Source organism: Heterocephalus glaber, unplaced genomic scaffold (genome assembly GCF_053883595.1).
Source record: "Heterocephalus glaber isolate CG9 unplaced genomic scaffold, H.glaber_assembly_v1.0 deba00001606, whole genome shotgun sequence".
Classification (NCBI taxonomy): Eukaryota; Metazoa; Chordata; class Mammalia; order Rodentia; family Bathyergidae; genus Heterocephalus; species Heterocephalus glaber.
This window is the reverse complement of record NW_028258377.1, coordinates 19,406,850-19,419,214: the sequence shown is the minus strand read 5'-3', so window position 1 is coordinate 19,419,214 and position 12,365 is coordinate 19,406,850. Positions and strand designations below refer to the sequence as shown.

The 12,365-nt window shown below is 45.3% G+C and overlaps 2 protein-coding genes across 6 annotated transcripts in view; one reads left to right on the top strand and one right to left on the bottom strand.

Moving 5' to 3' along the window:
- Positions 1 to 8,683, top strand: part of Dock2 (dedicator of cytokinesis 2) — a 433,172-nt gene extending 424,489 nt beyond the window's left edge. The window contains exons 47-52 of one of the 2 annotated variants that reach the window (XM_021239768.2): positions 2,032 to 2,169; positions 3,889 to 4,016; positions 4,832 to 5,003; positions 5,846 to 5,966; positions 7,191 to 7,312; positions 8,101 to 8,683. In XM_021239768.2, the coding sequence (XP_021095427.1) occupies positions 2,032 to 2,169; positions 3,889 to 4,016; positions 4,832 to 5,003; positions 5,846 to 5,966; positions 7,191 to 7,312; positions 8,101 to 8,163 (744 nt within the window). In that variant the 3' untranslated portion in view covers positions 8,164 to 8,683. Of the gene's footprint in view, positions 1 to 2,031; positions 2,170 to 3,888; positions 4,017 to 4,831; positions 5,004 to 5,845; positions 5,967 to 7,169; positions 7,313 to 8,100 lie in introns of both variants that reach the window. The other variant, XM_004836400.3, reaches the window with a different exon arrangement.
- The window catches only part of Insyn2b (inhibitory synaptic factor family member 2B), a 331,485-nt gene that overhangs the window by 208,620 nt on the left and 110,500 nt on the right, over positions 1 to 12,365 (bottom strand). For 2 of the 4 annotated variants that reach the window (XR_015444793.1, XM_087194860.1), the window contains exon 4: positions 113 to 2,127. The exons of the other annotated variants lie outside the window; for them this stretch is intronic. Coding sequence is in view for 1 of the 2 variants with exons in the window: in XM_087194860.1 (XP_087050986.1) it covers positions 2,120 to 2,127 (8 nt within the window). In the remaining variant the exon portion in view is untranslated. Of the gene's footprint in view, positions 1 to 112; positions 2,128 to 12,365 lie in introns of those variants that run through there. 4 annotated transcript variants of the gene reach the window in all.

Below are 12,365 nucleotides of genomic sequence, written 5' to 3'. Positions count from 1 at the left end.
ATTGCTACTCCATAATTTACATAATATATCCTTTTCCAGTTCTTCACTACTACTCTATATGTGTATCTTTACTAGTAAAGTGAGTTCTTCATAGGTAGCATATATCAGGGTCTTGTTTTAATTTTTTTTCTTTTTTTAGGTAAATGGATGTACCTTGGGACCATATTTTTTTTCCTTTTTTGTTTTAATTTTTTACTCATTCAGCCTAAGCCTTTTGATTAATGCATTTAACCCATTTATATTCAAAATTGTTATAGACGGGTATGAACTTCCTCCTGTCATTTTGTTAATTGTATTCTGCTTACTTCGTATGTTTTTTGTCCTTTTCTACCTCTCTTGTTACTTTTGTGACTTGGTAGTTTTCTGTCCTGGTACAGTTTGATACTCATCTCTTTTGTAGATTTGTTCTTCTAATGAGTTTTGTATATTCATGTATTTTCATAATAGTAGTTATCCTTTTTTATACTATAGGATTTCCTTAAGTATTTCTTGTAGGACTTGTTGGATGGTGAATTCCCTCCATTTCTGCTTATCTGGGAAAGACTTACTTCTCCTTCAGTTCTGAAGGACAATTTTGTTGGGCATAGTTTTCTTGGTTAGCAGATGTTTTTGGGTTTGGGTTTTCCCAGTATTTTGCACATATTCTCCAATTCTCTTTTGGTCCTTAAGATTTCTGCTGATAACTGCTGCAGGTCTAATGGGCATTCTCTTATAGGTATGTGATTTGATGTTTTTTCTCTTGATGTTTGAGGATTTTGCTCTTTTTATTGTATTTTGACATTTTGACTATAATATGCCTTGGTGAATGTCTCTGGGTTGAATCTAGGTGAGATCTTCTGAGTTTCTTTTATCTGGATGTCTATCTCTATTTTTTTTTCTTTGACACAATTACTCAAAAGACCTTTCGAGTTTTAAAATTCTTCTTTCTGCTTGTTCTAGTCTGATATGAAAGATCTCTACAGCATTTATTCATTTCATTAAGGTTTTGGAAGGGGGTTAAGACAAGGTCTTGCTAAGTAGCCCAGGTTGGCGTTGAACTCACAGCAATCCTCCTGCCTCAGCCTCCCGAGAGCTGGAATTACAGCCATGTGCCACCATGCCCAGCTGGTTCTTTCTTATAATTTCTATCTCTTTGGTGAACTGCTCAGTCATATCCTGAATTGTTTTTTCTCATTTCTTTTACTGCTTATATGTATTCTCTTCCATCCCTTAAATTCTTTTTCTAGCATCTCATAGATTTCCTTCAAATAGAGATCTCTATCTGGAAAATTATTATTCTCCTTTAGAGGTGTCACATTTCTCCCGATGTTTTTGTCCTTACTTTGATGTCTGTCAAGGTAGTGTAACATTTGGGGGTTTTTTCTCAAATTTTTGAAAATAGCATTTATAGGAAAAGATTTTTTTCATTTAGATGAGACATTGTCTCTGTGTGATATCTTCATCTTTGAGTCAGCAGTGTCTGAGTGCCTCAACAGTGTAGACTGTAGCGATTAAAGAAGGAAGTGTATGACTTTGCAGGGCATGGAGCCCTACAAAAATGTCCTCAGGCTCCACAGAGTTAAGCCCTGAAGGCACTGGGGCTTGCAGCAACAATTGCGGTGTGGGGAATTCTGGCCCTATGTCCTTCAGGGCAAGTAGAGTAATGTCAAGGATTTGGGTGGCAGTAGCCAGGGTTCCTGAGCCACAGAATGTGAAGGAGACCTTCCTCTTCCTCACGACTCTTACAAAGAATGTAGGAGACTCCTGGGCCTGGGGCACCAGTAGCTGCAGTTCTGAACCCACTGGATGGGATAGGACTTCCCCAAGTCCCATTGTATGAGCACAGATGATGCTGGCACTGGGTATCATGGACTCGGGTTTTAGAACACAGAGAGGAGTTTCCTGAGGTCCTATGGGACTAATACAGTTGGTGCTGGAGCTTGTAGCACTATAGTTGGAATTGGCTGAAGCCCTCAGTGAATTCTGAGCAGGCAGTCTCGACCTCAGGGGCCAGCCAGTTTCGGGCTCATCCTTTACCACTCTTTTCTCCAGATCCCCTTCCTAGGAGCTGGGATTAAGATCCACGAGAAAAGGGTATCTGGCAACCTGCGGCCCTTCCACGACCGGATGGAGGAATGTTTCAAGAACCTGAAAGTAAAAGTAGAGAAGGAATATGGTGTCCGAGAGATGGTAGGGGTTGTCCCTGTGGCTGGGAGGGGGACAGGGAAGAACAATGGGAATCAAGCCAAAAGGGGAGCAGCAAAGGAACCTGCCCTCCAGAAGAACCTTCTGTAAACTTGGTCCCTACACAAGTCACCTCCAAATTAGTAGTAATTACAAATTGGGGCTAAGCACCAGCCACTCATGGAACTGAATAATGATAAGTGCTACATTAATTAAGAATCTTCTGTGTGCCAGTCCTGATCTAAATAAGCACCTCACATCTACCAGGTCATTTATTCCTCATAATACACCTGGCACATAGGAATGGTTTTTAATCCTTCATCTCTCATGAGGTTCAGAGGTGTAGATAACTTGCCAAAGTCTGTAATGCAAGTGAGTGAAGGGCAAAATTGGCACCTGGCTCTGTTGACTCTAAAGCCACTGCTTTTGGCCACTAAGCTGCCTGGCCTAACAAAGCCTTTGGCCTGGTAAAAATGACATCTTCATCATCCTTCTCATAAAGTTAGTATCATCAAGTGTACAGTCCTGTAGAGACCGTTTGCTTCAATCCTCTTATTTTACAGACCCAGAAAAGGGAAAGGAGCTATTGGAGGAGGCTAGAAGGGTCCTCGGGCCTCATGTCTCTAGCTTGAGGTTTTTTCTGAGACAGGTCTCCTTTTTCAACATTTCCTATGTGAAATTCCTGCAATGCAATTCTGATGCTAAATACATGGATTTAGGTCAAATTTCTCTTTCTAAGCAGTCCTCCCCAAGACTCTTCCACTTCAGATACCAGCTCTGAGTTCCAAGGTTCCCAAGCTATCCACACTTCTGCCTAATTAACTACAAATCTGGGGATTCTCAAAACCCCATCACATATAATAATTCACTAGAAAAACTCACCAAACTCAGGAAAGTGCTATACAAATAATCCCCAACTTACGATGGTTTAACCTAACAGTTTTTCAACTCCTATGATGCTGTGAAACCACAGGGTAAACAGCCCGTGTTCTACAGTCTCCTGTGTTGCTAAACTAGAATGTCCTGTAGGTTAGGTGCATTAAATGCATTTCTGACTTAAAATGTTTTCAACTTCTGATGGGTTTATCGAGGTGCATCCCCATCAAAAGTTGAGCATCTGTACTGATGACTTCAGGTTAGGATTCAAATCAGGATGAGCCCGATTGAGAGATGCATAGGGGAAGGTCCAAGAGAGTCCCAAACCTACAGCTTCAGTGTCCTCAGGATAAATCCCCCTGGCACACTGATGTATGATTATAGAAGAAGTTCATCTGAACTTAATTGTCTAGAGTTTTTGTATGGGTTTCATCCTGTAGTTATGATTGCTGAATTCCTTGCCACCTGTGTGAGATCCAAGCCCAGCCCTTGTGCCCTCACTACCGCTGAGCTAATATTACATGCATGGCTCAAAGCCTTAGCCCTGTAATGACTTGGCTGGTCTTTTTGGCATTGCTAACCCCTATCCCAAGCCATCTTATTAACATAAAAGTCACATCCATGGGGCCACCAACCATGACAAAGACACTCCTATCATATTGGAAATTTTAAGAATTTAAAGATCAGCTTCTAGGAACAAGGGAGAAAGGCCAGACAGGAAGCTCTGTGCTGATGACCTGCTCATCCCTACAATTCCATCCTGCCGGGGCCGGGGGGGGGGGGCGGGGCGGGGGGGAGCAGGAGGAAGGCTGAGGCCACATGTTAACCATTCTCTTCTCCCACCTGCAGCCCGACTTTGAAGACAGGAGAGTGGGCCGGCCCAGGTCCATGCTGCGCTCCTACAGGCAGATGTCCATCATCTCTCTGGCTTCCATGAATTCTGACTGCAGCACGCCCAGCAAGGCTACCTCGGACAAGTCAGTCCTTGCCCCCAGCAGCCTCCCTTCTCCCTGCCTCCTTCAGCTTAGAAGTTTTCCCATCTGGTGCTTCATTAAACCCTCACACTGCTCCCTGAAGTTTCCAGGGCTAGTGTCAATTTTACAGGGCCACTGGTGACTTAAAAGGTAAGGCGGCTTTTCCTGACCCAGGGACTCACCACAGCCTCATCCTTCCAGTCCACTGACCTGGCAGGCAGCCCGAGCCCCTCCTTAGGCCCATTCTCACCTTTGATGATGGGGTCCTGCCCCTACCCAGGATGAAATGATCCCATCTTAGAGCACCTCCTCCTGCCCACCCACACCTCTACTGGCTTGCTTTTCCATTCCACAATCCCAAAGCCTTTGGCTCTTCCCTGCCCACCTCAGCTATTTTGATGATAGACTCTATGTGCCCAGACCTCCTCTGATGGCCATTCCTGGAGGTTCTACATATATATACTCTTTACTGAAAAAGGAAATGGTGACTTGGGGAAGTTGAAGAGTTTACCCAAAGTCATTCGATTAAAAAGTGTCAGTGTCTGGATTTGAATCCAGATCCATTTTTAAAGCAGTTTGTCTCCTTACAGTCTTGCTTTTTTAATAAGTTAGTATCTTCAATCATATTACATTTTACCCTGTATTTGAATATTTGAAAATGAAGCATGTGGTTCCCTAAATTCTCTTCTAGGTCAGCTGATTTGTCCCTGACCCTGAAGGGACAGCTCAGTTACCAGAGAGGTCCCCTTTGGTCCCTGCAAGGCAGTTCCATGGAAGGTCTAATCGAAGGCGCCACTGCTGTCCCTCTTGCCCTTCAGCTTTGACCTGGAACTGGCACCACCCAAGACTCCGAAAGCTGAGCAGGAGGAGCCCATTTCCCCAGGAAGCACCCTGCCTGAGGTCAAGCTGCGGCGGTCTAAGAAGAGGACAAAGAGGAGCAGCGTGGTATTTGCAGATGAGAAAGCCACAGCAGATTCAGACTTGAAGCGGGTGAGTGGCCGAGGCAGGTGCCTAGCCAACTCTGCTGACAAAGCTCTTGTGCAGGCAGGACACCCAGGGAGGTGAGGCATGGTCTCATGCCCATGGGACAGTGGGTGGCATGGAAGTGGAGCCTGGAAGCAGGAAGGGGACACATGCAGATGAGGTGGCTGAATGAAATGGGGATGGCAGTTGAACCCAGGGCATTCATTTGAGAGCTCATGTGGGTCCCCTGGAAGGCTGGAGAGAGCATCCCAACTGACTAGGTGTTCCTATGTCTCTCAGCCCTCTGTCCCAGAGCCATTCCAACCACTGCCGTCTCAGACTCTGTTGAAATCTTTCTGATTGCTGGAGGCCCAGGTGGGGATGCAGGGATGAAAATTTCACTGCTCTGACTTTGAGTGTTTTGGTTTTACAAATTAATAACCAATAGTAAGAGTTGGTGTCAGACAGCCCTGAGTTCAGTCTTAGCTCCCCCCAGGAAAAAAGCTTTGTTTCCTGTATTCTGAGGACCTGGGAGGGAGAAAGGGAGGAGGGAGAAAGGGATTAGCTGTTCTAGAAAGGCTCCTCCACAAACTTTCCAGTGGTCTCAGAGTTTACTTTTGCCCAAAGGAAAAATGATGGAAATGGCTTGTGTTTCACAATTTTAGGAGGCACCTTTTGTGTGATTGTCTCACTGCCCTCCCCTACAACATCCTCTAAGGTTGTATAATATGCAGCAACCAGACATGGCAGACTTGCATGGAAAGGGTATAAACTGGAATGAAGGAGTCCAATTCATAGAAACAATGCCAAGCCCTCCTCTCTGACCTCATGCTAAGCCTCTGTGGTGTGTGTGTGGTGTATTCATCCAGCTCTCTAGGAAACACGAGTTCATGAGTGACACCAACCTTTCGGAGCACACGGCCATCCCTCCCAGGATGTCTATCCTCTCTCAGATGAGTTTTGCCAGCCAGTCCATGCCCACCATTCCAGGTACGCACTCTGTCACTGCCAGCATTGGCAAGTAGGGGCCACCAGTTTGGTGGGGTGAGGAGAGATGGGGATAGTCTATACACAGTGCACTGGGCCAGGCATCCTGGGAGGGGGAGAGGCTCTCTTCCGCATCCACTCCCACTCTGCTAAAGCCATCCCAGAAAGCTCTGCCCAGGGCTGGCCCTCAGCATCCAGTAGAGATCTCTGTGTTTTCTATTAGCCAGGCCTCTACAAAGTCCAGAAGCCTGCCCTGGGTATGTCCCTAAGACCCACAGCTTCTTTTCGGACCTGGAATTCTATTTCTGGATGTATAGACTTTGCCACTAATCTTATAGCTGCAGAGGGTTTGCCCAGATGTTGCCTGTTTCCCTCCCACACTCACTCACTGATCAGAGAGGATGGTGGCAGCCTCCGGCTGACTTTCTCATTCATAGTGTGGAGCTGACAGAGACAGTGTGCACTATGGTCAAGACACCCGCTATGGTCTAAATGCCAACTGGTGCCAGGCCCTGCACTGTTACTCCCTCACTTTATACCACAGCACACACTTATAAAGCAGAAAATGTCACTCTCCCCATTTTATGCACATGGAAAAGGAGGGTATGAGAATGACTATCTCCAGCAGATCCAACTGGAATTCTGTGCTGTTGCTCCCATCCCAGTACCAAAACCAGTGATCAGAGTGGTGGCTGATGTTATGGGTCTCTGGGACTCCAAGCTGAGGCTGTGACCATCAGCCAATCCAAGATGACACCTGGGTTGGAAGCCCCCAACCCCTGCCTTTGATGAAAAGGAGAAATGCAGGTTGTTTGTTGGTATAGGAAGGTGAAGGGAAAATGATCTTACACTGCCTCCCCATCTTGGGCCAAAATGTCCTGTGTTTCCTGAGGAAGCTGAAGCTGGAGTAGCAAGGAAGACCTCCTGCTCTCCCTCTCTCCCACCCCCATGTTTCCAGCCCAGAAGCCTTTGGACAAAAAGGCCTGTCCTGCTGTGGACCAGGAGGCAGGACCACTAATTACAGGGCTTCACAAGCCTCACCAGAGGCCACAGCTTGAGCAGCCCCCTGGAGGAGCAGGAAATGGCCCTGCCTGGCACCAAACATGTGATCTGTGGCTGTCTGCCTCCCCCAAGACACCCTTCCTGTCCAGTGGAGGTCACCTCTCCCCCACCACTCTCTCAGCTGGGTCTCCACTCTCCTTCCAGCCCTCACACTCTCTGTGGCAGGTGGGTCCGGACTGGATGAAGCCAACACATCTCCCCGCCCCAGCCAGACCTTTCTCCACCCCTCAGATAGTGACAAGAAGACGCTAACAAGGAAGAAAGTCAATCAATTCTTCAAAACAATGGTGAGCATGACAGGAAGGGAGAATGTTGGGAGGAAGATGGGAAGAGAGCAATGCGGAAACAAAAACTAGGGGTGTGCGAGACTGTGTGCTGTGTGCATTTGAATGTAGCTGCTCTGGGGTCCTCAGGCCTGGCCCCATCTGAGAGCCCTGCAGGATCCCTGCAGCCTCAGACAAGTAGGTGGCTTATCCCTAACCTAAATTGCCCTTTCGGGCACCTGCTCAAGTCCTCATGGGCACCTTTCTTTGGAAACAAAGTTGTTTTGGGGGAAAAGCATTTTCCTATTCTACTTATTTTATAAAATGCACCTAATTAAAAGTTGGTTTTGAAGTACTGACTCCTGAAGTCCCATCTCCTGTTGTTGCTCAGTTTTTGCTCAAGATCAAGATGTTACCATGGCCCTTCTGATCGTCAAGGTTATGTTAGATCAGAACTGTGCTGCTATAAAAATCACAAGTTTGCTTCAAGCATACAATGAGTCAGGAACCATGCTAAGTATTTCCCAATCATTACCCTGTTTGATCTTAAACTATCTGTCCTCTTGAGGATTTTATAAGGTTCACAGGATTAGTAAATGATGTGCCCAAGCTCACAGAACTAGTGAGGGGTCAGGAAACAGCAAGGCGCTGCTCTAACCACTGCTCAGTACCACCTTTCTAACCAAACCCAAGGTCATAGTAACTCACTCCTTGGGCTTTGGGCCCGGTCAGCACAGAGAACCTGGGAGGCTCTACTCTGCCACTCACGGAGAATCCCATCTTGGTGTCGTGTTTTTCTCTTTTTGGCACAGCTGGCTAGCAGGTCCCCTGAAGAAGGCAAGCAGATCCCAGATTTCCTGTCCACTGACCTGTAAGATGCTGCAGAGAGCAGAACTACATGAGTACTGCCAGGGAAGAACATTTCCAGAAGAAAGGCATGGCTACAACATCAGAGCCTCAAAGAATAGAGAAACTGCCCCCATAAGTTGTCCTCACCTAGAAGAGACAGAGGGATGACTGAGTCCTAGAATTTGGTGACATAAAGCCTGGCGTCACCTGTTGTGGCCTCAGGGTGGTACATGACCCAGTGGATAAAGAAGCCCCACCCTGGCTTCTTGGACTGAAGAGGCGTCAGCAAGTTCCTTGTATGCTCTCCCCACCATCCCAGGCAATCTTTTCAAAATCCAGTTTCTTAGGTATAAGGAGCTGTGTTTTTATTTCATTGTCTAAGTCCTAGCACTTAACAGAACAGAAAAGCTTTTAATTATTCTTATTTTTAGTTAACAGTTTTATACTTTACATTTTTTTAATACCACCCACCTTCTTTTTTAGCTATCATCTCTGAAGTGTTGCTCTCTCTTACTGACAATAAAAATGGCCTCACGGCTCAAACAAGCCTTGTTGCCTACTTCTGTCTCCTGAATTTCTTAGCCTAGGAATAGGAAGCCCCTTGGGTAGAAAGCAGGCCATGGGGCTGTGGTGATGTATTGAGGCCTAGTGACGGCCTATCCCAGTGCCATATTTCCCCACTTGGTTCATGCTACCCCTAAGAATCTTCTCCATGACCCTAGTTTCTTAGGAGCCAAAACCTGGGGTCCCAAGATGGTGAGAAAGTCCAACTAGAATCTTCCTCTGCTTCTGGAAAGACATGGAAAAAACACTAAGCCTGGTCACTCTAACAGACCCCAATCAAGTGCTAAAGTATTAGGAAAAAAGAGGTCTTGGGTCCATTATAGTTGTGGTCTAGACTGTGGACCTTGCCACCAGGTCAAAAGGGGTGACTGTTGTTTCTGGAGAAGTCCCCAAGCTTCTCATATGAGGCACAAGTGATCTAAGGAGTCCCATCAGGTGGCAGCAAGAGATGATGGGAGCAAACCCCACCTCTACACCCTGCAAGGAGCAAAGAGCTGTGCAGGGGAGGAGTCTGGACAGGAGGCTTAGGACTCCACTTGGGAAGGAAATTGACACAAGGTTGCCATCGTGGTGGCACATACCTGTAATCCCAGCAGGAGACAGGGAGGATTACTGAGTTACAGGCCAGCCTAGACAAAACACAGAGACCCTGTCTCAAAAAACCCAAGGGGGGAAAAAAAGAAATTGACACTGGGTAGATGTGAAATGCATGTCAATGTGAGGTACAGAACAGAACAATATAGAGGTCTTGGGGTGGATGTTCTCAGAACCTGCATTCCTGTGGTCCACTTGGGGTGGACAGATGATGAAAGCAGCTCAGATATACTGAGCCTTGACAGTGTTATAGACACGATAAGAATTCACTTCCTAAATTTTGAGAGCAGCTCTAAGAGGTTGGTACAATTGTTACCCAGATGAAGAAACTGAAGCACAAAGGCAAGAAATGACCTAATTCATACATTTAGTAAGTCCAAAGGCTTGGTTCAAGCCCATGCAGCTTCGTGGGAAGCCTGATCCTTTTCCAGTTCCTGTACTGTCTCTGGGTCTCAGTGCATAGGGTATCTTGAGTCCTGGTAGCCTTTGCACATCCCAGTGTGGCCCTGGTGTCCTCTCTATCCTTTCTCCAAGGCCCAGACCTGTTCCTGGTCCAGTTTCCTGTTTTCTCAATTCAAAAAGCCCCATTATGTTGGTGGTTGGGGCCTTTTCTGGATTAAATGCTCTTGGCTTCCTAAGGTGAGTAGACAGCACCTGGATATTGGAATCCAGCTGAACTCATGGTCTAAATGTCCCACAAAAGCTCACGTGCAGGGGCACTTGGAGGAACTCGAGGGCTGGGGAGCCAAGGAAACTTCATGACTTCACGTGTAGACACCAGAGCACCATGTGTCCTTCGTCCTGTCCTGTCTGTCCATTCTTTCCTTCCTTTTTCCTCTCTAAGTTTGAGCTCTTCACATCTACTTTTTCTCTCAGCACAAACTAATAAAATCCCAGGTTTAACCTTAAAATGTAAGCCTTTCCAACCACCAGTGGGAAAAAGCATATCAGTTAGGAAAAGAAAATGGCTTCCCCCTTTCCCCACAACCTAGAAAAACAATTATGATCCTGTGCCTTAGGCCTGCAGATGTTACTTCTCACTAAGGAGGCTTGCAAAATAACCTGACTCGGGGACTGTGGATATGTAGGGGGAAAACAAAATTTTAACCTCTGAAACTTGTAATTCCAATCCACTTTTGCCCTCAACAACATGCAGCCCTGGTAATAACATTCCTGGATGCTGTTTTCTGAGAATGATCAGTATCTATGAGGTTTTTTTGACTAGGTCTGAAGGGGACAATTGCAACTTGCCTCTTTTTCCATAGGAAAATGGAGCCCAAAATGAAACGTGCAGATTATTAACAGTTTGAGAGTCCAAATGCAGCTCAGTTGGGACTACCTCCAGGTGGAGAGCCTCCCTGGCCCTTTGCCACAATTCCAGACACTGAGGCTATGCAGCAATGAGGTTTGTGTAGCACCAGTAGTAATAACAATAACCAACAATAACAACAACAATATAGGTGCCATTTTCCAGGCACTGACTCTAGACACCCTTTCCTCAAACCCACACACCAATCCTATGAGGTAGATACAAGGACACCAATCACACTGGTCAGAAAACTCAAAGTCTTGGTCAATTTTCTGCTGCTGGACTGTTGCCTGAGATTAGGGAATTTATTTTAAAAAATATTTCTTACAAACTAGAGAAAACAATCCAAAAATTCATTTGGAAGCAGAAGAAACCTAGAATAGCAAAAGCAATTCTGGGCAACAGAGACATGGCTGGGGGTATCACAATCCCTAACTGGAAACTATACTACAAGGCTACTGTGATAAAAACAGCATAGTACTGGCTAAGAAACAGACCCAAAGATTAGTGAAATAGATTAGAAGATGCAGAAACAACTCCAGACATCCTCAGCCACCTCATCTTTGACAAAGGAGTCAATCGCCCTCTTTGGAGAAAAGATAGCCTGTTCAATAAATGGTGTTGGAAAAACTGGATTTCAACCTGCCAAAGATTAAAACTAGACCCATACCTATCACTGTGCACTAAACTAAGATCGAAGTGGATTAAGGAGCTAAATATCAAGACAGAAACAGTAAACTTGCTGGAAGATAAGTTAGGTAGAACTCTCAATGACACTGGCATAGGAAAAGACTTTATGAACAAAACTTCAGTAGCATGGGAGCTAACACGAAGAATCAACAACTGGGATCTCATCTTATTAAAAAGCTTCTGCACTGCAAGAGAAACTACCAACAGAGCTAAGAGACAACCTACAATATGGGAAGAAATTTTTAGCAGCTGTACTTCAAAGATTTACTATCGAGAATATATAAAGAATTGAAAAAAATCAGACCCCCCCAAATTCAAAGACCCAATTCAAAAATGGGCATGCAAAATGAATAGACATTTCTCAAAGAAGTAGAAACAGCAAGTAAATATATGAAAAAATGTTCAACATCACTTGTCATTCAAGAGATGCTGATGAAAACAACACTGAGATTCCACCTCACCCCACAAAGAATGGCTGCTATCAAGAAATCAACCAATAACAAATGCTGGTGGGGGTGTGGGGAGAAAGGAACCCTTCTCCATTGTTGGTGGGAGTGCAGACTGGTGTGACCACTGTGGAAATCCGTATGGAGACACCTCAAAGAACTGGGGCTGGAGGTCCCATTTGACCCTGCTATTCCCCTACTGGGAATCTTCCCCAAAGAATTAAAAGAATCATACCACAGCGATATATGTGTACCTATGTTTATAGCGGCACAATTTGTAATAGCTAAGGTTTGGAAACAGCCCAAGTGCCCATCAACTGGAAAGTGGATAAAGAAGATGTGTTTTTTTTATAAAATGGAGTACTACTCAGCCATAAAGAATGAGAAACTAGAGTCATTTATAGCTAAATGGATGCATATTGAGGCCATACTCTTAAGTGAAATAAATAGGACACACGTGTGTAAATACCGAATAGTATCTCTAGTGTGAGAAACTGAAAGTGTAAATAAGGATGAAAATGATTAAAATGAATAATTGATAATTTGAAATAAGAAAAGGTCCAAGGGTTTGGGGATGGTGGAAGGGGAAAGGGAAAGGGAAGAAGGGAAAGGAAAAATTATGAGA